This window comes from Pseudorasbora parva, chromosome 15 (assembly GCF_024679245.1).
Source record: "Pseudorasbora parva isolate DD20220531a chromosome 15, ASM2467924v1, whole genome shotgun sequence".
In the NCBI taxonomy this organism is placed as follows: Eukaryota; Metazoa; Chordata; class Actinopteri; order Cypriniformes; family Gobionidae; genus Pseudorasbora; species Pseudorasbora parva.
Window position 1 is genome coordinate 31,819,647 of NC_090186.1, and position 25,245 is coordinate 31,844,891.

Here is a 25,245-nt window from a genome sequence, read left to right on the forward strand (position 1 = left end):
CTGCATGCAAAAAAACAAGAAGTGCTGTTTGTCGCATGTCATAAACATATTGTTTGCACTTAGTATTGAGCTGAATACATAATGTCACTGCCTAACTGATGCCTTTATGGACATTTTAATATGTGTTGTGCTTTCTTAATTAGTTTTCATATTTTTTTGTATGTACCATGATCATTTTGACTCTCAGTAAATTATTCAATGAAATATACTCAAACAGAAAAACATTGGGTTGATGTGGTGAAAACCTGCTTATTCTTTTTAATACGGGGACATATATCGGGCCTTGGGGCTGATCTTTTCTATATATTTCTCTTCTTTTTCCATTGTTTTCCATTTCCCAAAGTCACAAGCACTGTCAGTACGGCACAGTAAACCAAACCAAACACCTTCCTTTTTGTGTGTTTATAACTGATCCTGTAGGGTATATACAGCTAAAATATTTGACCTAGAGATGTTGCTTTCGGATAATACACAACATACACAGCAGAGCTCCTGTGTCGGAACATTCCTGAATAATAATCCTGTCAAAAACCAAGGTTCTCAGAACTTATCAGCTGATTTATATCAAATCTGTCATGATATTATGATAACGTCAAATTTACTCTGCTTATTTAGTCTGTAAATGACTGCAATACACACCAGCCCTTAGCTCCATTTCGAGCGTTCATACATTTATAGTGCGTGTAGCAGCTTTCCTTTTATACATGCTCCAGTTTTAATATTCAATAATACTTCTCCTTGTCCATAAGCAGCTAAACCTCTTTCCAGAGTACAGTTTTAATTATAGTTACAATATAAGGTGCTGATAAATTTAGACGTATATAGGTCATAACGTTTACACTTTATTTTCTAATCCTTTTTTAAAGTTACATGAGCTGCAGAAAATAATAATATGCCACTTACAATATAGCACTCAAAACAGACCTTTTCAATATTCAGTGAACGTGCGCAAAAAAAAAAAAAAAAACTTGTACAGTAATGGAACGAAACTGGGCAGTGCTGCCACTCAGGAAATGAGTATTTTTATCTATTTGCTCTTGCTCTTCCTGTCTTTCTGTTTGTTTTCGTGTGCATACTGGCCTGGTGAATCTGTTTGTCACGGAGAGTCAAAAAGATCCTGGATATGCCTAGTTTATGATTATGTTGCTAATGAAAGGTTACTCAGAGAAGCCCACTGTCAGTAAGACGAGCCTCAGTCGAGTATTATGTTCACTAGTCTCCATAGTGACACGTGCTGCAGTCAGTGCACAGCGTCTATGTGAGTGTGTGACGATGTTTGGGTATATTTCTGTGGTAAAAATGCAACACTTTTTCCTGTAGGTTTCACATCAGATGATGGAGAGCAGGATGATGAAGACTGCAGTAGTGAGTTTGCTGACAGTGCCGAAGATGAGGAGCGTTCCAAACTGACTGCTCAGTCTCTGCTCAGCATACAGGTATGTCAACAAACTGAAAGCTTTATAGTACTGTATGTATTTTAGTCATAGTCATAAATATGTTTTATGTATGTCTGATATGTATGTCTTGATTTTAAGATTATTTCAGTTAGTAATTTTTGTAACACTTTACAATAAGAATTATTTGTTAACATCAGTTACCTAAATCAGTTAACATGAACTAACAATGAACAATACATTTACTAATTTTAGTTTACGTTAATCTCAACATTTAGTAAAAACATTTTTAAGGCTGAAAATCTGTTGAACTCTGAACTAACTTGTCTTGTTTTAATTAATCTACATTAAAAAAAACTTAATTAATGCTGTAAAAATACATACATTCTGAGTACACTGTATACAGAGGCTACATAGTTTATTAAATGTAGCACAGGTTGCTGTTTTTCCTAATCATAGTCTTTCTCCTTTCATAGAGCTGTGATCAGCATAGAGGTCTTAAAGGCTGCCGGGATGCAGTAGCTCAGGGTCCGGGGCTGACAGAAGTCAAGCTACTGGTGGAGCAGAAGAGGGCAGTAGAGAGAGAACTGATGGAGCTCAAGTCCCAGCTGGAAAAAGCTGGTTTCTCCTCTCTCTCTCAGATGAGGTACAGCCATCCATATGACAAACAAAGTTATTATAAAGGCTATTTTACAGATGATAAATGAGAAAAAGTGTGAAATTCTTTTTACGTGTGTGCTATTGAAACAGGAAAGCTTTCTTCACTCTATGCTCTGAAAATGAGGAGCTTAAGAGTATGGGGACAGGAAGAAAACCTCAGAATGATGGAAGGAAGAACACATCAGATACGTCTGATGGACAACTGGTGGATTCATTTGGTACAGAGGTGAGTTTGACTTTTCATCTGAGGCTAAATATTGTCTGTGGGTTTTTACTGCTAACTTTGATGCATATTTGTGTTTCAGCCTAATGAAAAAGATTCAGTGCGGCTGAAGTCTGACCTTGAGCAGGTCCAGCAGGAGAGCAGAGAGCTTCAGGATAGACTCATGGTGTCAGAGGCCACGGTTCAAGCTCAAGCCGAACAACTCAAAGATTACAGAGAACTGCTCAGTGAGTGTATACACTACATCATCAATAAAACTGCTGACAGAAATGTTTGCTAATGAAGGGTTTTTTGGGTGCATATTGCCTAAGATAGTCAGAATGTAATTTATGCTATATGTAAAAATGCTATAAATGACAAATGTATGTAGAATAAACAACCTTTTTATTACAAAAAAGTATTTAATAGGGGTGTAACGGTATATGTATCATTTTATCCAAGGCTCAACTTGCTGTAGTAGGCCTGTTAATAAGGTATAATTCACCCAAACACATAAATATCGGTATACATATTGTATCGTGAGTTCATTATCGTGATATATATCAAATCGTGACACAAGTGTATCATTACACCCCTAGTATTTAAATATGTTTAGTTATTTCAGAAGGTTTTTTTTTTAAACAAAGACACTTAAACGTTTTCAAATAGTTTTTTTATTTTTGTTAAACGGTGATACATTTAAATTAATAAATGAAATGATTGAATATTTTGTTAAATTTTACACTTTTTTTGTCAAATAATATATTTTTGTACGCTAAAATTCCTAAATCTGACATCATGAAATGCTATGATCATTTGACATCAAATGACATGCTTGCTATGATTAAAGGCTATTTTTGTCATAAGTCTGTGATTGTTACAATATGAATATTAACACTTACTAAGAATTAAAAGAACATGCTGACTTTTTGGGACTTATTCACCGTATCCCCCAGAGTTAGATAAGTCCGTACCATTCTCATTTCTGTGCGTGACATAACACCATAACAAATGCGGCGTGTTCCTTTAAATGAAAGGTTTGTCTGGTCATTCATTTAGCGGAAACATCAGTACAGCAGGACAATAAGCAGGTCCAGGTGGACATTCAGGATCTGGGTTATGAAACATGTGGCCGCAGTGAGAACGAGGCAGAGAGAGAAGACACCAGTAGCCCAGGTAATCTCATTTGGTGTTAGCACTAGAGGGCGTTAATATCTTAAAGTCATAGTACTTCGTTTTACTTTTTGAACACAGTCTCAAAATGTACGTCTTGCTCTGCTACAGAGTTTGATGATCTGGAGCTGTGCACATCTCTCACCTATCGTGATGGCAGCTCTCAGTGGTGGGGTGGTCCCAGCTCTCTGAACTCTGGGAAGACTGAACATGACGTGACGTACCTGCAGCAGCTGGTAGAGGACATGCGTGGTCAGCTCTCCCGATCTCAGGCTCTGATCCGTAGCTTGCAGGCCCAAATGCGTGATCAAACTCCAGTCAGCACTCCTCGTAAGGTCAACTGGGGCTTGGATAACTCTGAGGCACAGAGTACAGCTGAGGAAGATGAGGGCTGGCAGTCGTCTGACGGCTTCGGTTCTCTCCCCCGCCAGCCGAAGCAAGACCGAGAGCTGCAAGAGCTCGTCTCTCGTGTGACGTCACTGGAGGAGCAGCTCAGGAAGGGTAAAGGTCGTGCAGAAGATGGCAAGGCTGTGAACTGGCCGGGGTGAGATCATTTATGTAATGTTCTTGCATGACAGCAAACTATAAGTTTACATATATATTGAATGTAAATGCAAATAAATGTAACATTAATTGCAATTAATCACTTTTAATGAGTGATTATGCAATTAAAACATATATTACATGTAATTAATATAACCTTTTTATTTGTGTATATATGTGCATTATTGTGTGTTGTATTCAATAATATTAAATGTAATATATTAAACAAGTATAATACATTTTAAATTGTATGAATAGTATATATTATGCTATATACTACATATATATTTTTTAAATTGTCAAGTTTTATAATATTCCAAGTTTAAGATTACATTTAAGGGGTGGTTGCATGTGATTTCCCTTTTTTTAACATTAGTGTGTAATGTTGCTGCTTGAGCATAAACAGTATCTGCAAAGTTACAGCGCTGAAAGTTCAATGGAAACGGAGATATTGTCTTTTAAAGTTATGGCAGTTTATTTCCTACAAAAACGTCCGGTTTGGACTAGCAAGCTTCTTCCCGGTTTAGTGACATCATAAACCCTTCATAAGCTAGTCACAGCAGATCTGACTTCTGCCCGTAATGGTAAGGGGCGTGGCGTTTCCGGCAACCTGTGATGGGCACTTCAGCCAATAAAAATACATGAAACTATTTTGGCAGTGGAGACAGCGTTGTGGAATAAAGGTCAAATATAAGAGAAATACTGCTTTTAAAAAATAAAAAAGTATTAAGACGTTATACTCCTCCCCATAAACATAACCAAGCCTAGAAAAAAAACATGGAACCACCCCTATAAATATAAATAAACAGAATTAATCACTTGTGACATTTAATATATTACATTTTATAAAAGTATGTGTAATTTAAAATAAAAAATGTAAATTAGGCTGTGTTGCGACTACTATATTGCGAATAATTATTGAATTAATACATTTATCCATTTATTTGATTAAAAATGACATCAGTTGATAGCACTGAAAGTAAAAGTATTTTCAATCTAAGTAATACTGATGCATAAATGCTACTCTCATTCTCCCTGCAGTAAGTTTGACACGCTGATCCAAGCGCAGGCCCGTGAGCTGTCTCACCTTCGTCAGAGGATGCGGGAGGGCCATGGCGTGTGCCATATTCTGACTCAGCACCTGGGAGACACCACCAAGGCCTTTGAAGAGCTGCTGCGCTCCAATGACATCGATTACTACATGGGACAGAGCTTCAGAGACCAGCTCTCTCAGAGCATCTCCCTCGCCCAGAGAGTCAGCACCAAGATCAGCGGCCGTGAGTGATACCCGCATACTTACCCATACACATCTGATAGTATCTCTGAAATCCTTTCTGTAACAAAAGCATTTCCTTATTTTATCATTGCAGGGGATCACTCTGAAGTCCCAGATGATAAATCAGGCCATGAGCTGCTGGCAATACGGTGAGTCAACTGAACCGCTTCAGAACTGAATCAGGTTTCCCTTTGCTGTCAGTACACCAAATCATCCAGAACATGTGATGAGCACAGCACATGGGCCATATTGATTTGTTTAGATTTGCTTCATATTGACCGAGTGTACTGACACAAATTAAACTTCCATAAAGAGGAGTGTCTTAGCTCAGCATTTGTTCCTCAGGAAAAGTCTAATTGCTTGCAGTACATTAAAAGTAATTTTTGTGAGTTCATGAAGCAGATTGTTATGTAACGGTCAATTTAGACAGTTGCATGCGTTTGGTGGAATGACAACAGAGCATTTTGGTGTCCTATTGACTTGGTCACCAGCTGTGATGAATTGTCTCCCAGTACGCATCATGGAAATGTTCGGTCTGTCCTGGATGGATCAATGGGAAAGATTATTTCAGTAATGAGAGTTGATCAAGTCAGAGACTGGCATTTGAATCCTAAATACATCCTCAGACTCTTTATATGTTAAATTGCATATTGATGCATTTTTTGTCACTGCACGTATATTATCTTTCCATATAATTACAAAGAATAACAAAATAATCCAGTTATACTGGATGAGTGAATCAGGCTTTAAAGGGTTAGTTCACCAAAAAATATACATCTAGGATGACTTGAGGGTGAGTAAATCATTTTAGGCATTAACTAAACGGAAAAGTTATTTATTGTAATGCAGTTATAGAGTAAATCTCTGGTATAAGTTAACTTTTAAATGTAGGTTTTAAATGTAAAGCTTGTACAAAACTAATAGATTATTCAATAAAAAGGTGTAGTTTTTTCTGATTATGCATTACCAACATGATTGCATGCTAAAGACGGTTAAGAAAACACAGTACTATATATTTAGCCAGTTTTTCATTTAAAACAGATTGTTACATTAAATCAAAAGGTCTTTTTCTTTTCTTTTTTTTTGTTCCACTTTCTCTTTTCTTTCATAATCTCTTTCCCTACACCTCCATCTGTAACTCACTTATTTCATTCTACTCTTTCACGAGCACTGAAGTGGACTTATTTGACTTCGCCCGCAGGCCGGTTTAGCGACGCTGTACACTAATGCTAATGTGAACTGTCAGAAGCTTGCTACATAATGTCACCGCTAGTTCTAGGGCATCTCTGCAATGTTTAGAACTCATGGGACATTTTAACGGAATTCATGCCCCCATTCCCCTACAGGAGATGACCCTTATTTTTCTTTCCCTTACACCATCATCCATTATGTTGAGCGGTAGTCAGCGGGTGAGCGAGCATGAGCTAGGAAGATCTACACTGTCTGCCTGTGAACAGAATCATCTGTGTTTGTGTATTTAACAGAGAGGCAAAGAGACGGATTTCTGTATATTTTTTAATTATTAATATTTTTGACCTTTCTGCTGGAACATCTAGACGGATTGACCTGTTTATGAGAAGGACCTGGCCATTTCTCTTATCTCTGGTGGATTCGAGCTCTCCTGCATCCTTTAAATTTTTTTGTGTGTTTCGATGTGTAGCCCACTCGAGGCACTTCGAGTCATCCGAAGCTGGGATTGATCGGTTTGCTGGATGAGTAACTTAAAGAGATGGTCTAATTTTGAAGAGAATAGAAAGTCGACCACTTTTTTTTATTTTTATACCAGAAGTGAACAAGATTCGGTTGTGTTGATGGGTTTCGCACATTCAATTTTCCACCGCACAAAAATATATCGATTTTCTTGCACTGCTCATTCAGCGGTGTCACAACAGTGCTGCGTGTAAAAATACAGCACGACCAGTGTGGTCTGATTTCAGAATGATTGAATCTTATACAGATTATTTTTAGTGAATCAAAACTATACATTGCAAACGGTGTAGTCTGATTTGCAAGTAAATGACTCATTTAAGTTGATTCTTAGTAGTGATTTAAAAAAATGCAGCACAACCAGTATAATCCAACCAATATATTCCGATTTCTGAATGACTCTTAACAGCTTATTCTTTTTAGTGAATCACACACATACACACAATCAGTGTAGTCCGATTCCTAGACAAACGACTTTATGAGTCAGTTTTTTTTCTTTAGCTTACAACTAACAGTGAGACTTAGGGTTCATGTACACGACAATGATGTTCTAACAACAGAAATGTTTTTGCACTTGCATACGTAGAGACAACAACAATGTTAAAGTGAACAGACTAAAATGCTGTATTATAAATGCCAGGACAGTAGATGGCGATGTCACGCCTATAGACTCACTGAACAAGTAATACGCATTTACATGGCGTCACCATTTTTTACAAATTCGCATTTTTGTAGTTTACTTGGTGACGTTAACAGTAAAGTTTTCAAAAGTTTGCGGTTTTAGGCTCCAAAATGCAGTTTTTTGGTGTAAATGAACGGTCAAAATACTTAAGAAGTTTTCAGTTTTTAGTTGAAAATGTTGATGTGTAAACGGCCCCTTAAATAAGTGTAGCTTTTTACTGGTTTGTTTAAATGACAATGTGTAGTTAATGATTATGAACATTATGAATAAATGAATGAGATATGTTAACATGTTTTGTTTTTAGTAATATTTAGTAATGTTTTTAGTTTTTAGTTAAAAGAACCATAAACTTCTTAATGAATCCTATGCCTACTGTAGCAAACCACTTGCATCACATTGGATCTGTCGTCTTCCTAATGGCTTTAATTGCAGTTTAGAGCCATCTTTGTCAATCTGGTAGGGATGTCAACTCCTCGTTCCTTATTTCCTTCGTAGCTCTGTCATGATGGAAGCTCACAGCCAGAAAAGGATGATCTCCAGTGTGTAATCTCCTTCTGGAAATGTCTCTGTTTGTCTCTAATATTGCAGCCTTTAATGAGGTGAAAGAGAGTGAAAGGGTGCGCAGATGGCCAACCAGATGCACTGCTGGACTTAACCCTATTTTGTTGCCAGTCGGCTCATTTAGCCAGAGCTTGTAATTGAGGGAAAACGGAGGGGATTTGCATCGGTTTGATGTCCTAAGTGTTTTATGTGTTTTTTCGTGTCCTCTCGAGAACATTTGCCCTGGGACAGAGCTGTCACATGGTTGGTAGCTCTGCTGTGACCACCCGTCTCTGGATTGGGTGTTGACTTCAGCGCTAATCAGGTTAAGTTATTAAAACCTCATGAGTGAAATAGGTCAGAGGCAGCTAAAGCTGACAGAGAAAGAGAGGGGCGAGGAAGATGAGAAGACGGTGGAAGGAGAAGACCACTTGCTAGGCTATGTGCAAGAAGAGTGTGACTGAATGCCAGAAAAGGAGGGATGACAGAATATCACCGTATTTTAATTTTTACCTATATCTTCATTTGGATGGTTACGGATACACAAAGCCATAAAGAGATAAGAAGGAACTTTTAACAAAAGCAATGATTTACAATATTTTTTATTTATTCACAAGCATTTAATAGTCTGGATATGCTTCATGTTTGTTTGTCGCAACACAGATGTGTCTCGTTTGACTGAAGCGCCCTGTTTATGCACAGAGGAGCACATCAGCCCAACGGCAAGGACCACACATACACGCACACTTCACCATGAGGGTTTATTGTGTTTGAGAGCTCAAAGGGAAGGATGTTACGTTTCAGGGAAATACTCTGATTACCCTTTTCCTGTTTTGGGAATAAATAGAAAAGCAGTGGTCTCTGAGAAGAAGGACTAACTGGACATTCAACATCAGCGGCTTTTACTTCTTTGAAATTGAGACTTCAGGACATTCAGGTTGGCGTTGTGATTTTTAGTTCCTCAAGGATGCGTTTGATGTGTTCCTGTTGTCCAGCAAGGACTTGAAAAAGAAGAAAAGTTTGGGTGGATGTCACAGCAGTTGGTATTTTTGCATATGTGGATGCATTCAAACTCTCTGTTGAGTTTGAGAATAAACAGATCAGTCTCTTAGCATTTAGTTTAATCTCAGGATTTGCGTGGGTCTTCACCTAACTGCCCGCTGGAGAATTCCCAGCTCCTCCCCCCATCACTACTCTCAATCTGGGCAAACCCCCCTTCCTTCGTCACACGAATGATCGCAGCCCAGTTACCACGGAGACCCAGTTGACAGGCGCTACGCAGGCTGCCGGTCCTGCAGCCCCAGATCTGCTCCTCTGTGTTTCCCAGCGAGCCGTGAGTTTGGAAAGTCAGGATGAAGTGGCAGCGCCCGGGCCTCAAGGGAGCATAAAGGGCCAGGCTGGCCGGGGGGTCATGGCTCCGCTTTGGAAGAACATGCTGTCCAAAAGCAGCCCCCTGTACCGCGACTCCCTCTTCTCCTTCTCTCTGTGGGAATGGCAGGTGCAGACAAGAGAGTTGGCTATTATCAAGAAGCAGACAGAAAGAGAGAGAAGAACCTTGCACAGACAGATTGAGAAGTAAGAGCTTCAAGGTGTTTTACAGGTGTAAATAATTGTGTTTGTGTACTCTACAGGTCAAAAGTTTGGGGTGGTACTATTTTTTTTAATGTTTTTTTTAAAGTCCCAATATGCTCACCAAGGCATTTATTTAATCAAAAATACAGTAAAAAAAAAAAAAAAAGTAATATTGTGAAATATATTGTATTGAATATAATTTTTCCTCAGCCATTACTTCAGTCTTCAGTGTGACATTATCCTTTTAAAATCATTGTATTATGCTGATTTAGTGCTCAAGAAACATTTTTTATTATTATCAATATTCAAACATGTGCTGCATAATTTTTTTTTGTAAACAAAAAGCAGTGGAAACCTACAATTTTTTAGAAAGTTTGAAAGAACAGCATTTATTTCAAACGGAAATATTTGTAGCATTATAAATGTCTTCACTTTTGATCGATTTAATGCATCCTTGCTGAATAGAAGCAAGAAAAAATCTTGTTGACCCCAAACTTTTTTATGTGTTTTTGTTTGTTTAAGTTTCCTGTGCATTTTACATGAGGTGTTCTATTTGGTGCCTATATGGAGTGTTCAGATCCAGTCTTTTATGGGGTCCCATTTCTGTTAGGATGTTGTCTTGGAAGACAGATGCCTATTAAGACAATAAGACATCTTAGGTCTTTAGCTACTGGAAACATTACTACAGTTCCTAGGTGTGTGGAATAAAAGAGCAATGCTTTACTTGTTCTTCATTTTGTATTGTAAAGAGCAATTCACATTGTGCCGACAGATGGCAATAGACACTTCATCGGGTTTTGTCAGATCAGCGTGTTGCCCATGTCGGCGTCTGTTGCTGTCTGTCGGAGTGAGTTTTTGCCAATTGAACATGTTGAATCAGCGGTTGACGGGTCGTGTCTGAGAAGTGACGTAATGTGATCTGATGAATGTGCATGTTGGTTTGTGTTTGTTGGTGCAATGCAATGATTTTTTTATTGATATTTTGTAGGCAATAATTGTTGGTGTTGTTAAACATTCATATGATTGTCTGTACATATAATTGAAAGTTAACTGATTTTAAGAAGGAGCATGTGTGAGAGAGATGACACACATTGTGTACCTGTTTTCTACATTTTTTAATTATGATATCTATAGAGAGTGCCCACAAAGATAGTAAACCTTGTGTGTGTGTTTTGGCCCTGACAGAACAAAAACAGGTCCTAATTAATCCAGCTTGGAACAAATTGTAGGTACAAAATTAGCCTAATGCCCTACATGCAGGACACACCTGGCACGTGCCAAACAAAATATGGTGACAATTTGCATATGCAACACGCTTAATTTGAATCCACATAAGCATAATAAACCTAAAACTCACTTTTATCAGAACCTGACATTCACATTTATTTGTTTAGCAAATTTGATTTACAGGACAGAAGAAGAATGACAGAATCCCTTCATCATTCTGTATGTGTGGCACCTTAAAAATGTGTTTACATTCTGAGAATATAGTATAGTATAGTATATCATTTCTCGTTTGAAGATTGTGCTCATTGTTTATGTTTTTGTCCTAAACATCCCAACTGCAACATGCAACAGGATATTTTGATGATTACTTGGTTTCTATGTCTGCAGCTGGGTAGCCCATCCCACTGTGATATCTGATTGGTCCAAAGTCACTGCTCCACATAACTACATTAAACACAAAATAGCTTCTAATTGGCTTAGATACATACAGTGGTCCCTTACTGTCGTCTCATGGGAGACAAATTAGCTCAATTAACTTAAATACCACCTATACAAAATGTAATGTTTGTCTGTTCTCAGGCTGAGTAAGGAGCTACAACAGAAAGACAAGCTCATCGAGTCCTTACGCTCTAAACTTGACCAGCAACAACCACGATCGGATACGCCTACTAGCAGCCATGCCCTCTCTGTGGTCACAGACCAATCAGACAGGACTTCTTTTGTGTCAGATGACCATGGCTCAACCAATGAGGATCTAGAGCTGTGCTCTGAACTAGATGCTGCCAGTGAATATGGACAAGAGGAAGCAGCACGAAGTGCCACAGGTTTTTTGACTTTATTATCATCATCATCATCATTTGTACATTTTATTATGTTTTTGCCACTTTGCCATCAAATGTAGGTTAGCTTCTCATCCACCTCTTTTCATTGTCCATCTGTTTTGTTTCAGATTCACACAATCATAGAGGCTCAGCCTCATTACATCCATCCAATCCTCCATCTATTACTTCCTCTCACAGCCACCAGTCCTCCAACACCTGTCCCAGCATGCACTGCACACCACACAGGCCAATGGAAACCCAGGCACAGGCAGGTAGGAAGAGTGAGAGGGTACCAAATCACACACCCTTTTTAGTATCTCTCAAAACAGTGTTATTTTATCACTATGTACATTACCTTTCAAAAGTCTGGTTTCAGTATGATTTTAAACAAAATTATAAGAAATATATAATTTTCATTCAATGGAGTAAAGACATTTATAATGTTACAAAATGTTTTTATATATAATTAATGCTGTTTTTGACATTTGTATTCATGAAAGAATCCTGAAACAAAAATGTATCATGGTTTTCAACATTGATAATAATAAGAAATATTTCTCAAGCACCAAATCAGCATATTATAATGATTTTGAAGGCTTTTGTGACACTGAAACATTAATAAAATCATGCTTAAAAAATACCTCAGACTTCTGAATGGTAGTGTATTGTTTTAAATAAATACTATATGAAAAGGTTTAGTTTGTTCTATAGACCAGCAACGGTTTCACCCTATGTAGTATCTGTAGCTCTTTCTCTGTGTGTCCTCCCATCAGGCCTCTCTACTGTACCTCTGTCCAGCTCCATTTCTTTCTCCACCTCCCTCCACTGTCCTCAAATGTCCTATCCATCTGTGTTTGACCCTCAAACTCATCCCTTGAGAACCAGTCACCCTTATGGTGGGGGTTTCTCACTGGCAGAGGTTCACCAAGAGCTTCAAATGCTCCAGAAACAGCTTGGAAACAGTGAGCCTGCATCCGAGTGTGTGTGGCACTGAATAATTCATACTAATTCCATCACAGAATCAGTATAGGCACGATTTGAAATCTTAACAAGAATAATGCTTTTTCCAAATAGAAAATCAGACAAACTTTTTGTCAATCAAACTTGAAAATGTATTGATAATCGTTGAATATCGACTCACTAATACGCATGCAAAACATGTTTTCTTAATCTGTATTTTTCCAATAAAAATATCTTAATCTCTATTAATTGAAGAAATAGTGTAAGATAATATATCTTGTAAAAATAAGACTTTGAATTCAAAGTGATCTTACTTTGTTGACATGGTTTTGTTTTCTTGTTATAAGCATAGAGTCTCATTACATTTGGTTAGATGTGTGCCTTAAACAAAGAATCATATATTAATAAGCTAAGAAAAATTTATTTTATTTCTCACTGTGAGGTAGCTTTAATCGCATTTGCATCTTCTTAGTTCATGCTACCCATTTTTTTAATTTTTAACCTGCATTTGCAATATAATTATGTTTCAGTGTGTACTACCATTCAAAAGTTTGGGGTTAGTAAGATTTTTTTTGAATACTTTTATCCAGCAAGGATGCATTAATTTGATCTTTATATTGTTACCAAAAAAATCTGTTATAAAAGTTTTCCACAGAAATATTAATGTTTTCAACATTGATAATAAAGAAATGTTTCAGTAAATCAGCATATTAGAATGATTTCTGAAGGATCATGTGACTAAAGACTGGAGCAATGATGCTGAAAATTCAACTCTGCTTTCACAGGAATAAATGACATTTTAATATATATTAAAATAGAAAACACATCACATATCAAAATAGAACATATTGTCATATGCAATAATATTTCTCAATATTTATTTTTTTACTGTATTTTTGTTTCAAATAAATGCAGCCTTGGTGAGCATAAAAGACATATTTTAAAAACATTAAAAATCTCATAGACCCTAAACGCTTAGTAAACCAATAAGGGGCATAATTCTCACACTGTTTACATTCTCTCCATTAATATTTGGTTTTCTTATCCCGGTACAGGCTACCATGGTCCTCAGATCAAACCCCTTCCTGCGTTTTCACTGGGCTCCCATGCTCAGCTTGACCATAGCAGTTTACACCCACTATCCCATCATGCCTTTGAACAGTCACCTGTCAACAGCAGGCACACCAGTCCCGCTATGAAATCAGGGTCAAGCCTTCTGGAGAGCAGTGCAATGTGGGATATGATGTATGGCCCAAGACCTTTAAGACCAGGCGTGTATGGAGATGTGTCCTCTGGTTCTTCGGGATATCAGTCTGGCCATACAGGTATTCCAGTTATGGAGATCACATAGTTCATTCTAATGTTAATATGTTGTTGTCATATCTGGGTAAGCTAATCGTTCTTACTTCAGGCTCAGACTTGATGGAGGAGCACCTTAGGGAAATTCGCACTCTCCGACGTCGTCTAGAAGATTCTATCCAGACCAATGACCGTCTGAGGCAACAGCTGGAGGAGAGACTGGCCTCTTCTACACGAAGTGGAGGTTAAAGACTTACACAATCACATTCGTCCAATTAGATAGTCCAACAGTGTGTTTCAGCTATAGAATGCAACATTTTTGCTTGTATGTTTATATGGTTCATACAAGTTTCAAACGCATCTACATTTTTGCCTACCTTTCACTAGCAGGAGGAGCACCCACTAACATCTACATTCAAGGCCTTGATTCAGTCAATCAACTGTCCAATGACATTCGAGTACTGAAAGAGGAAAATCACACCCTACAGAACCAACTCCAACAGGCCAGGACAGGTAAGATCTTAGTCCCACTATATTCATAAGGAATTTGTAGCAGTAGTACTATATACCATCTTTAATATATTAAGAGTAAATGAGCGAGCATAATTCTTGTCAGTGTTCGCGATGGAATAGTAGCTTAGTGCATTCTGAATACTGCACAGTATACACAGCATAGACATTTTTTGCCATACAATGTAGTTAGTTATCTTGGAAATAAAACGCGTTATTTTGCATTTTTAATATGATTTTATATAAACATGTGTTTAACTTTTAGAAGATATCTAAACAAATCTATATCTAAAGAAATCAGATACTATTCATGTCATGTGCATTGCATTGTGGGCCACATCTATCACATACCCAATGTTTATTTTTCTCCATCATGCCCTGGTGGAGTTTTAGTTTCTAGCCACTGTCGCCTTTGCTGTGGCTTGCTCAGTTGGGGACACTAAAATTATGATCTAAGTTATTCAACTAAATATACAAATAAAATTAATTAATTATGTCTTATTTAATTCTATAAACTATAATACTGATCTGCCAACTTGTCGCTATATGATACATTAAAATAAGATGATAACATCACTGTTTTCTCCAGAACGACTGCACAGCCAAATAAAATTGTATTCCAGTATTGTCCTGTTTAACACTGAAGCTGCTTTGAAACAATCGTCTTTGTAAAAGCGCTATATAAATAAAGTTGATTGATTGATTGATATAATCTGGGTTATTTATGCATGCAGAAAATGTACATAATGTGCGCAGTATACACACCATATACTGTACAGGTACTGCACTACAGTACACTATTATATATTGCTTTATGGTACTAGGATGGTACTGTAGTATGCGATATAAATATAGTTTTTATTAGTTTTTGTTTCAAATGAGAAATTATTGTTGCCTATTTTTTTTGTAGTTTTGTATTTCAGTTTATGTTTAATTTATTTTAAGTAACAACAATGTAGCCAAGATCTTTTGAGTCCTGAGATGTTTTGTATTTACGTGCAGATGGCAGTAAAGAGATGGAGCGGCTGAGAGAGGCGGCTATGTCTGGCCGTGGCCAGTTAAAGCAGGCGGAGCTAGAGGCGGGCAGGTGGGCAGATCAATGCAGGCGACTGCAGGCTCAGATTAGAGAGCAGGCTCAGGTGGTACTACAGCTCAAACTAGACAAACAGAACAGCCTGGATAACAGCACCAGGTAGAGTGTCACTTTGTGCCCTCTTGAAATTTCAGTATTTCTTTTGAGATTTTGCCTTTGACAAAAAAAGTATCAGACTGCTTTGAATAATATTTATGTGTATACATGTGTGAACAGACTACAGCACGAAGTGAATGTTCTCCAGCAGCAGTTGAGTGAGTGTCAATGTCTAGTGCACACACTGCAGTGTGAACTACAGGTGTATCAGAGAGTCTGTGGCACTACTGAGAGCAACACAGGTAAGAAACAAATGCATCTGAAACTTGTGAATCAAAATGATGGTGTGTGCATTGTGCATCTTTTGATGATTGAATAAACAGTAGGGGTGTAACAGTACACAAAAAAGATGGTTCAGAACGTACCTCGGTTTTTAAGTCATGGTTCGTTATGTTTTCGGTACAGCAGAGAGAAAACTGAAAAACTACATGAATTTCACATGTGCAAAAATATGTGGTCACATGTGAAACATACTTTGCACAAGTACGTGGTTTTAGAACAGTTGCCATGTGAAATCCATGTCATCACGTGGGAAATGTATGTGTTTTTTCTATAAGGGATATATGTCTATCTTTAAAAGGGTCATATTTTGTACAAGCTAATTTGATTCTTTAGTGCCTAAATTAAAACTTTGTAATATATTTTAATTAAAAGTTCTCATTAGTATTGTAAGAAAACAATAATTTTACCTGGTCAAAACAGCTCTGTTTTCAGCAAGCCATATCAGTGCACGCGACTTTAAATGATAATGAGCTTTGCTCACCCCGCTCCTCTGCTCTGTGGGGCGTTTTGACACAACACACGTTGTGTGAAAACATAAGTGTTTTAAAAAAAAAAAACACTGGATGTTTTTTTTAAATAATTATAGGATGGTTGTGTACAGACACTGCCAACACACATTTCCATACAATCAACTTGCAAAAGTGCGTGTACCATTATATGACCCCTTTAAAAGTCTATCAATATTCTCATCCATATCTATTTGATATGCACACCAGCCCTTGTCCATTGAAGTCTATCAAGTTAAACGTAGGCTTTTTTATGCGAAATGAAAATACTTGTGAATTTGTGAAATTTACAGATCGTATTAAACAGCACACACATTTGACAGTAGGGCAAGCCATGTAGGTTTATGATTTAATTTGAAGCGCTTAATATAAAGCATGTCTCTTGTTTAAGGTAATTTGGATATAAACAATATCGTTCCGTCCTATGGGGGAAACTTGGTGTTACGTCCCGCACACAGATATGTTCCACATATGCGTAGTTAAAACAACACAATGTATTTGATCAGTACACATGCGTACCTGAACCGAAAGACCTGTACTGAAAACGTTCGGGGGGAATACAAGGGTATGAAATGAACTTTTTCACTTACCGGCTACTTAATGGCTAATTTGGCTACTAAACTTTCAAGTTACCAGCCATTCAGAATTTCTACTAGCCAAAAAAAAACAGATTAACTACATCACAGTTATATATATATATATACCGGTATTATAATATATGGATTTCAAACATACATTTTTTTATTGAAACAAAATCCTGTCATCCAGCCATCTCTTATCTTCCTTTTCACCAAAAATGTATTTTAGGTGGACAGATCAATACAGTACAAAGAACATCAAACACCACGCAGACCAAAACCAACGCCACATTATTATGTTTTTTTATCTTCGCTATTGATGATCAAGCGTGCTGTTTTTTGTTGCGGAGTGACGTGTATGTTTAAGTAAACCAGATAGGCAGCGGATTCTGCTCAATACGTTGAGTATTTGCGCTAAATCTGTACAGATTTGGCTTACACAAATTTCTCCAGCAAACATGATAAGTAACCCATCAAATTGGCTATAGTGATTTGACAGCATTATCTGCTAGAGTTGATTTTTAGCCTCATTTGCTGGGTTGGTGGGTGATAATTTCATTAATTAATCCCTGAATACATGTACTGTTACATTCTAATAAACAGAGCATTGAAATGTTAATTAGCATTGATGCACTGATATATTGCACCTTCTACTCTAGGCTACTCTACTACCTTTGACCTCCGTGAGCGAGAGTCTAAAATACATTTGTTGGAGCAGCAGTTGAGGGAGAGGCTGGTGCAGTGTATGCCGCGCCTCTCAGCCAGAAAACAGCTATTCCACGGTGAGAGAAATAATTACAGTATAAGAAGTTTATTATGACTTTAATACAAACATTTGTGGATTCATTGTGATGTTTTTATATTTCCTTTAACCTTGGTCTCACCGTTTGCTGTAGACCAATCACCATCTCCTCCCGTTCGAGATACTGGGTTCTCCAGCCCTGCTTCCCCAGCTGTGGAACCAGATGACCCAAAGTCTTCTTCCAGTGGTAAGAGTCTTATATTAAACACATTTGATGCTTTATATAAGAGATAAACCTCACTCAACTAAGTGCAAGTAACAGAAAACTGACTGACCAATGCACATCTTCTGATTAGATTCGCCAAAGTCTGCTGCTGAAGATCTGGAAGCTGAGGCCCCTGACGGCTCTTTCGCGTGCAGGACGGGGCGTCATATGATTGGTCACGTAGATGACTTCAGTGCCCTTCAACAGCAGCTACTGGAGGGGAAGGTGGTTATCTGCAAAATGGAGGCGGCACTGCAGTCCAGCACAGAATCACGTGACCTGCCGGAGGTCAGTACAAAGATCTGATTTAAGATTAAAGGCTGATGTGATGCTAGTGGGACAGACGATACATGATGATATATTGTTCATAAGATATGAACATATTTTAGTATGGCTGTCAAACAATTAAAAATGGAATTGAACTAATAGTAATTAATTACACAATACAATGAATAAATCTATTTAAAATAATTTCATATAATACAAACCCTTTATATTATTATATAAAATAATAAGATTATATTGCTGAAGATGAGTAAACATTTATTAGTCATCACAAAAAGTCAATATATACTCTACTGTTCAAAAGTTTGGGGTCAGTAATATGTATTTTTTATTTTTATATTGGGGGAAAAGACTTGTATTCAGCAAGGATTAATTAAATTGATAAAAAATGTCAGTAAAGTCATTTATTGTTCTTAAAAAATATTTCAATCTAAAAAAGGGTATTCTTTTCAACTTTCTGTTCGTTAAAAATCATGAAAAATATATCATTGTTGAAGTAATGGCTGCTGAATTTCAGTTTTACCATGACTGAGATAAATTACATTGTAAAATAGACAAAAGTGATTTAAATTCTAATATTTTACAATATTACTGATTTTACTATTTTTACTTCTTTAAAAAAAAATCTTATTGACTACAAACTTTTAGGGCCCTATTTTAATTATCTAAACTCATGGTTTGAAGCTCATGGCGAAGATGCACTTAGGCCGTGTCCTTTTGATTTAATGACGGGGAAAAAACGCTGGCGTGCCAGGCACATGGTCTAAAAGTGTTGTACCTATTCTCTTAATTAGTCGTGGGTGTGTTTTGGGTGTTATAGTGTTCAATAAACCAATCAGAGTCTCCCTTTCCCTTAAAATGCCAGTTGCGCCTGCACCATGGCCGATTCGCTATTTACATGGTAGAATTTGCGAGCTGAAAGACAACGCTTCTCCAGAGAAGAATCCTTTTATTTTTAACATGTTTGTGTGCTGTTGCGTGTCAATTTGTGTGTGTAACAAGCAGTGTGTTCGCATGTTGTGCACCCAATATTAATAACGCGCCCTTTAAATAACAAAAAATACTGCGCAGTCAATGGCTCAGTCATTTTCAGTTGCCTCAAAAAAGCAACGTGCCAACCATGCACCTGAACACACCTGGGCATTTGTTCAGGTGCAGAGCATTTGCTATTTAAACAACGTTGCGCTGGACATGAAAATGATAACTGTGTCGGGCTGAAACTAGCAAAAAATACTTGCGATGCGTCTGCCGTCGAATTGCGGCAGGGTGTATGATAGGGCCCTTAGTGTATATATTTTTGTTTCCATATCATAGAACTATAAGCACATCACTGACCTAGAGTCAAATATTTAGGTCATTAAATGTTTCTGTGTAAGTCTTTTTATTTAATAATACTTGAAATGTATGCATTTTATCATTCTTTGAGTTTTAGAACAGCTGCGAGTATAAAATGAGCAACATGCTGTAAAATGTTGAGAACTCCAAATGAAATGTCAGTCTCTCTCTGCAGGGTTATGTGAGGAACTTGCATGCCAGCACTACAACACTGAAGCAGATTCTGGAGGAGACGAGCTCTCTCTTAAGAATGTTCTGGAGGGCAGCTCTGCCCAGCCCTGAGGCCTCGGCCCAGCAGCTTAAAAAGGTCAGAGGGCAATTAGAAAGTAGACATTTCACTTACCACAATACGTCTTGGAAACACTACCCACTTTTGTGCTCCTTTGGGACTCCTTTGGGAAGAAATTCACTGACAGCAACAGAAAAGGATTTCAAGAATGCACCTTTACTTAATTAAACCATTAACAAAAAACAATTTGAATGTCAGTTATTGCTGTAATCCTAAAGTTTTTTAATGTGTGTCTGTAGGAGCAGTCTTTGAGAAAAGAGGTTGTCGCACTGAGGCGCAAGTTGTCAGAGCAAGAGCAGCTTCTCAGGGACACGATGGAGAATCTAAAGACCTCCAGTCGCACAAAAGACAACATGGAGCAATTCATCGTCAATCAGCGTAAGTGACTCTCTTCTCTTTTCCCCTCTCTTTGTTCATGTTTATTGTTCTTCTCTTTACTATTTTTGTTTAATTCCAGTGTCAAGAACGCGGGATGTGTTGAAACAGGCTCGCTCAAATCTAGAGGTGAGTTATTTCTGCCATTCGTACATTTTGTTCCCTGGTCGAACACATCCAAAGTCTGTAGTCCAGTGGCAGCTGGTCAGTAGAGGACGCTAGGGTTGTTGATATTGATATTGATATGATAGAAAATCATCTGTGCAAAATATATGCTTTGCCTCTATGTCCCCTCTGCTTGTCCTCGTGTCTCAAGCGATAATCGCCCACAGGAGGTGGGTCTGTGTAGCTGTTCAGCCAATTGATGATTCACAAAATAAACGTATTCAAAACATGACGTAAAATGTAACCTATTCAGTGTCCTCAATTCTAATGCAATAGGGGCTGGATAAAGCAAACCAGTGTCTTGTTAGTTAAGTTTTGATGGATGACGATTGTAATCGAGGTATAGACATGAGCACATTTCAAACTGGTTGAGTGTTTTATAATGGATGCTCGTTTTTAAAGAAGCCTTTTTTTGGAGGAATTTGCAAGGGTCAGTGGTGTTTATGTACGTACTGTATATCAGACACTCCAAGCACAAACACTCGCTCTCACAGAACTGTTCACTGATGCTCACCTTCAGATCGCTGTATTTTGCTGTGTTTAGTAATTCTGAACACATCTTTATATTATATATGCAGTCAGGACAAGGTGGCTGGTATAGTGTTCTGTTGGCATCTCCATGTTTGGTATCACACATTGACTTGTAGTTATATACAAAGCTTTAAAAAAAATTGTTTTTGCTGTTGTAGTGTATATATACACATTGTGAAAAAGGAAAAGTACAAATTACTAAGCTTGCAGAACATAGTTTCATACTGGTATGTTTGCATGGAATTGTCCAATAACTGTAGCCCTACCTAGAAAATATCCCACCAGCCACGACTAGTGTAGCCCAAATGGTTTTTAATAGTCTCAGAATAGTTTTGGCTGAATAGACATTTTCATCTAAGGAGCAAAACCAAAAGGACTCCATTATATGATTGCCAGCTATTAAAGGCTCTATCTCCGGCTCTTTCTCACCGGGTTATTTTCCTTCTCCTCTGTATCTCTATGTCTTCTGAGTTATTCCAGAAGAATGAACTCAAGATTGCCTCTCTAGGCTGTTCCCCTGTCCCTTCCTCCTTCTATTCGGTCTCATCCACTCCTTCCTGGTCTGATAGAGGTACTGGTATTCATGTGTGTTAGTGTGTATGTGTTTGTCTAGCAACACATGCATGCCTGACCCAATCTTGCGTAACCAGCATGACGTGTCGCCCGGCTTCTTTTTCCATCCTATTTTTTCACACAGCAAAAAATTACTATTTTTGTCCGGAAATTCATTCCGTTTTTTGTAGGCTAAACAGGAAAGCAACACAGGGAATCTGATTTCTTGCAACCAGCTTATTAATATTATGCTACTATAACAATCAATGTGGGTGTGTGCAAGCAAAAGTGATGATGAGAATCTGAAAAAATATACATTACAGTTTAAAAGTTTATTTTGTCACATTTTTGAAGTCTCTTATGCTCGCCAAGGCTCTATTTATTTGATCAAAAATATTTTGAAATATTATTACGATTTCAAATAACTGTTTTCTATTTTAATATATTTTTGCATTGTTATTTATTACTTTGTTGGCAACGCTGAATTTTCAGCAGCTGTTACATTAATCAAGTAAAGGTCAGTTTTCTGTCACATGTTCCTTCAGAAATCATTCTAATATGATGATTTGCTGCTCAGGAAACATTTATTTTATCAAATTTGAAAACAGATGTGCTGCTTCTTATTTTTTATGATTTTTTCAGGATTCTGTGATCATCTGAAAGTTAATTTTTTAGATGAATTTAATGTGTCCTTGCTAAATAAAATAATAATTTCTTTACATCTTATTTCCCCCCAAATTTTGAATGGTGCCTAAAAGATTTCTCCCACAGTATGAAGCTTGTATGTCACAAACAAAACAAAACGTTGATATTAACTCTAGTTCCTCCTCAAAAGCACACTGTGGCATTGTGGATGAATATACCCAGTGGAATCCATAGACAGTAAAAGGTGGAATCCAGTCAGTCAGATTGGAACTGATCGTGTCAGTCACCCAGCTCATTTTTGCATGAATATGCTGAGGCTAGTCAGACCCATGGTCAGACCTAACAATAAAGTAGTCATCTTCACATAGTGTGCTTCCCTCTCTTGGTTTGGAGGGAAACTACAGAACAAGTTTTTGTTTATTTGTTTGTGCATAATCTAAATAAAGTTTAGATTTAGAAAGTTTAGCACTGTGCTAAATAAATGGCACAGTGCATTATTAGTTTCTTATGTAACATTATAATGGCTTTGTCTTTGTTCAGATGAGGTCTCAGGAGCCTCCCTCAACTACGCCTCCTCTATTGGTTGGAATTTCGTGACCCCTCATGCTCAGGATCAGCACAAAGTGGTGACTGCCTCATGGCCGGGACGTGACAGACAGCACCTCCTACAGGTGTCCTGCAGAACAGACCCCAGACTGAGTGCCGCTGCCTTTCCCTGTCTGAATCAGTCACCCTAAAATGCATTAGATGTCCTGGATTATGTGTAAATCTATTATTCAGTTTTATTTGCCACATAAGAACCACCAAAAAGCTCTCAAAGCTGCTTTTGAGTAGATTAGTATTATAGACATGGATTAGCAAACCATGTCTTTAACCAAAGTAACATCTTATGGGATTATGTTTGGTGTTAGGGTTTATATTGAACCAGCAACACAATTAATGTGCAATTATAATACTACTGTATTACCAGCCAGACCTGCTACACTGTAAATGAACATCATCCCCGGGACGAGCTGCAATAATCTTTCAAATCATATGTTTGTTTGTTCTGTGTTATTGCCAAAGTTTGAGTAGGTTGCTTTTAATGAATTAACCTTTTTCTTTTTTTAACACAGTTCTTTTTAACCTTTCCCCAGTTTTATAAAAATTCTCGTATTGGAGATTTTAGTTTTGTATTACATTTTGGTTTTGGTCAACAACAAAAAATTATATTTGCTGTATCAGCTCTTCTTGATGGACCATTTTATTTTTTATTTTATTTTTTCATTTATTTGATTTGTTTTTGTTTTGTTATACATTTTGTTGTTTCGTTTTTATTTACTTTTTTAGATTTGTTTCACTTTTTTTCATGATAGATTTGCAGTGTCTGTAAATTGGTTCCCATGAGATAAATACTAAAGTGAAACATCTCAAGATAACAAGTTAACACTACTGAGTTCAGTTATTAGACACTGCAGATCAGATTTGCAGATTGTGAGACTGGTCATAACTCTACGCAACATGTGCATAACTTTATTGTTCTTAACTGTATGTTGGTTTTGAAAGAAAGCCTATTGCTCGTGCATGAACCACATAGCTTTACGCTGTGCTGAATTTCAGTATTCCACGACAGTGCAAGAAGTCCTGGGGTTTCTGCTGTATATGTCAACTGAACTGGTGCCATTTTGTTTGTTCTGTAAATTATGTGTTATGTGGACACATTATGATGTACTCCTGAGACAAAGGAGAGCCATTGGTCATTTCAGTTCAACCTGCACTTGTTGTTTATGACAATCAAATACTTCTCAGAGGTTTGTAATTTTAAACAGTTGTTTAGCATATTGGTAGCCGTGCAATTTGATTTTAAATTTCCCTTTGTAAAATTAATGTATATTGGGTGAGGATTGTTAAAGAGAGTAAATGCATGTGTATTTCAGGGAAAAGTGTGTGGAGGAAATTCTCAAAACAAAAAGGGGACAATTTAATAAAAAGGGAATCACACACGTCTCATTGAATTCCTCTTTTCTCCCCCCCTTTATTTCTTACAATACTTGCTTCAGTTTTGTCTTATTGGCACACACAACCTAAAATAATAATTACACCCCTTCATACAAAATTACATTCTTACCCTCAATTTTGTGTGTGTGTGTGTGTGTGTGTGTGTGACGTTTTTCGTCTTAGAAGAACTTTTTACAATACATCGGTCTTAATAATACATCTTTATACCAGCAGATGGCACAATACAGCTACTCTACATTAAAGTGATGGTTAACCCAATAATTACAATTCTATCATAATTTCCTCACCCTCTTATTCAAAACAAACCTGTATGAGTTTCTTTCTTCTGCTGAATACAAAATATATTCAATGCTACCATCAACTATTTGGTTACCCATATTCTTAAAAAAATATATCTTTTTGTTTTGTTTGTATTCAGCAGAAGAAAGAACCTCATACAGGTATGTTTGGAACAACTTGAAGGTGAGGTTTCATTCTTGTCTTATAACATGCTCTTAGAAATATAACACACATCTCTTAGAAATATCTTTTACAACAATATTAATCAAGTAACTCTTCGCAGTCATAGAAATGGAAAGAACGTAACAAAAGAGAGAAAATAAAGAGAAATATATATAAAAAAAACAGTAAACACTAATCATGTTACATGAAAGATCTCATCATAATTTATTTTCTATTAATACTTCAGGTATAGCCACGTCAGTGATAATGATGATGACGTCATCGAAAGCTTTTATCAGGAAGAATTCATCTGTGATGTTCAATGTCAAGTATAATGTACTTGAATTATTCACAGCAAAGTTAATCGATCGTACTAATGATAAATCCGCTTCTGTGTAAGAGTTCAGTCAACTGTAGCCTACGTTTTTAATCTTGATCCTTTTGCCATTTTTTGTTTCATGCTGTTGAGGTGGCTTCTCATTTTGACCTCATCACGTTGTC

The 25,245-nt window shown here is 37.2% G+C and overlaps 1 protein-coding gene across 10 annotated transcripts in view; it reads left to right on the top strand.

Annotated features, from left to right (window-relative positions):
• The window catches only part of pde4dip (phosphodiesterase 4D interacting protein), a 75,918-nt gene extending 51,631 nt beyond the window's left edge, over window positions 1–24,287 (top strand). For 4 of the 10 annotated variants that reach the window (XM_067417773.1, XM_067417766.1, XM_067417768.1 and 1 more), the window contains 24 exons: window positions 1,321–1,436; window positions 1,871–2,040; window positions 2,145–2,280; window positions 2,360–2,504; window positions 3,316–3,432; window positions 3,541–3,973; window positions 5,014–5,249; window positions 5,343–5,397; window positions 11,556–11,800; window positions 11,926–12,069; window positions 12,571–12,777; window positions 13,813–14,082; window positions 14,169–14,300; window positions 14,444–14,569; window positions 15,569–15,758; window positions 15,876–15,997; window positions 17,781–17,903; window positions 18,018–18,110; window positions 18,220–18,416; window positions 19,924–20,055; window positions 20,277–20,415; window positions 20,495–20,541; window positions 21,589–21,679; window positions 22,846–24,287. In XM_067417773.1, coding sequence (XP_067273874.1) covers window positions 1,321–1,436; window positions 1,871–2,040; window positions 2,145–2,280; window positions 2,360–2,504; window positions 3,316–3,432; window positions 3,541–3,973; window positions 5,014–5,249; window positions 5,343–5,397; window positions 11,556–11,800; window positions 11,926–12,069; window positions 12,571–12,777; window positions 13,813–14,082; window positions 14,169–14,300; window positions 14,444–14,569; window positions 15,569–15,758; window positions 15,876–15,997; window positions 17,781–17,903; window positions 18,018–18,110; window positions 18,220–18,416; window positions 19,924–20,055; window positions 20,277–20,415; window positions 20,495–20,541; window positions 21,589–21,679; window positions 22,846–23,042 — 3,863 coding nt within the window. In that variant the 3' untranslated portion in view covers window positions 23,043–24,287. The remainder of the gene's footprint in view (window positions 1–1,320; window positions 1,437–1,870; window positions 2,041–2,144; window positions 2,281–2,359; window positions 2,505–3,315; window positions 3,433–3,540; window positions 3,974–5,013; window positions 5,250–5,342; window positions 5,398–11,555; window positions 11,801–11,925; window positions 12,070–12,570; window positions 12,778–13,812; window positions 14,083–14,168; window positions 14,301–14,443; window positions 14,570–15,568; window positions 15,759–15,875; window positions 15,998–17,780; window positions 17,904–18,017; window positions 18,111–18,219; window positions 18,417–19,923; window positions 20,056–20,276; window positions 20,416–20,494; window positions 20,542–21,588; window positions 21,680–22,845) is intronic. The other 6 variants (XM_067417767.1, XM_067417769.1, XM_067417770.1 and 3 more) reach the window with 6 other exon arrangements.
• Window positions 24,288–25,245: the final 958 nt, after the last annotated feature.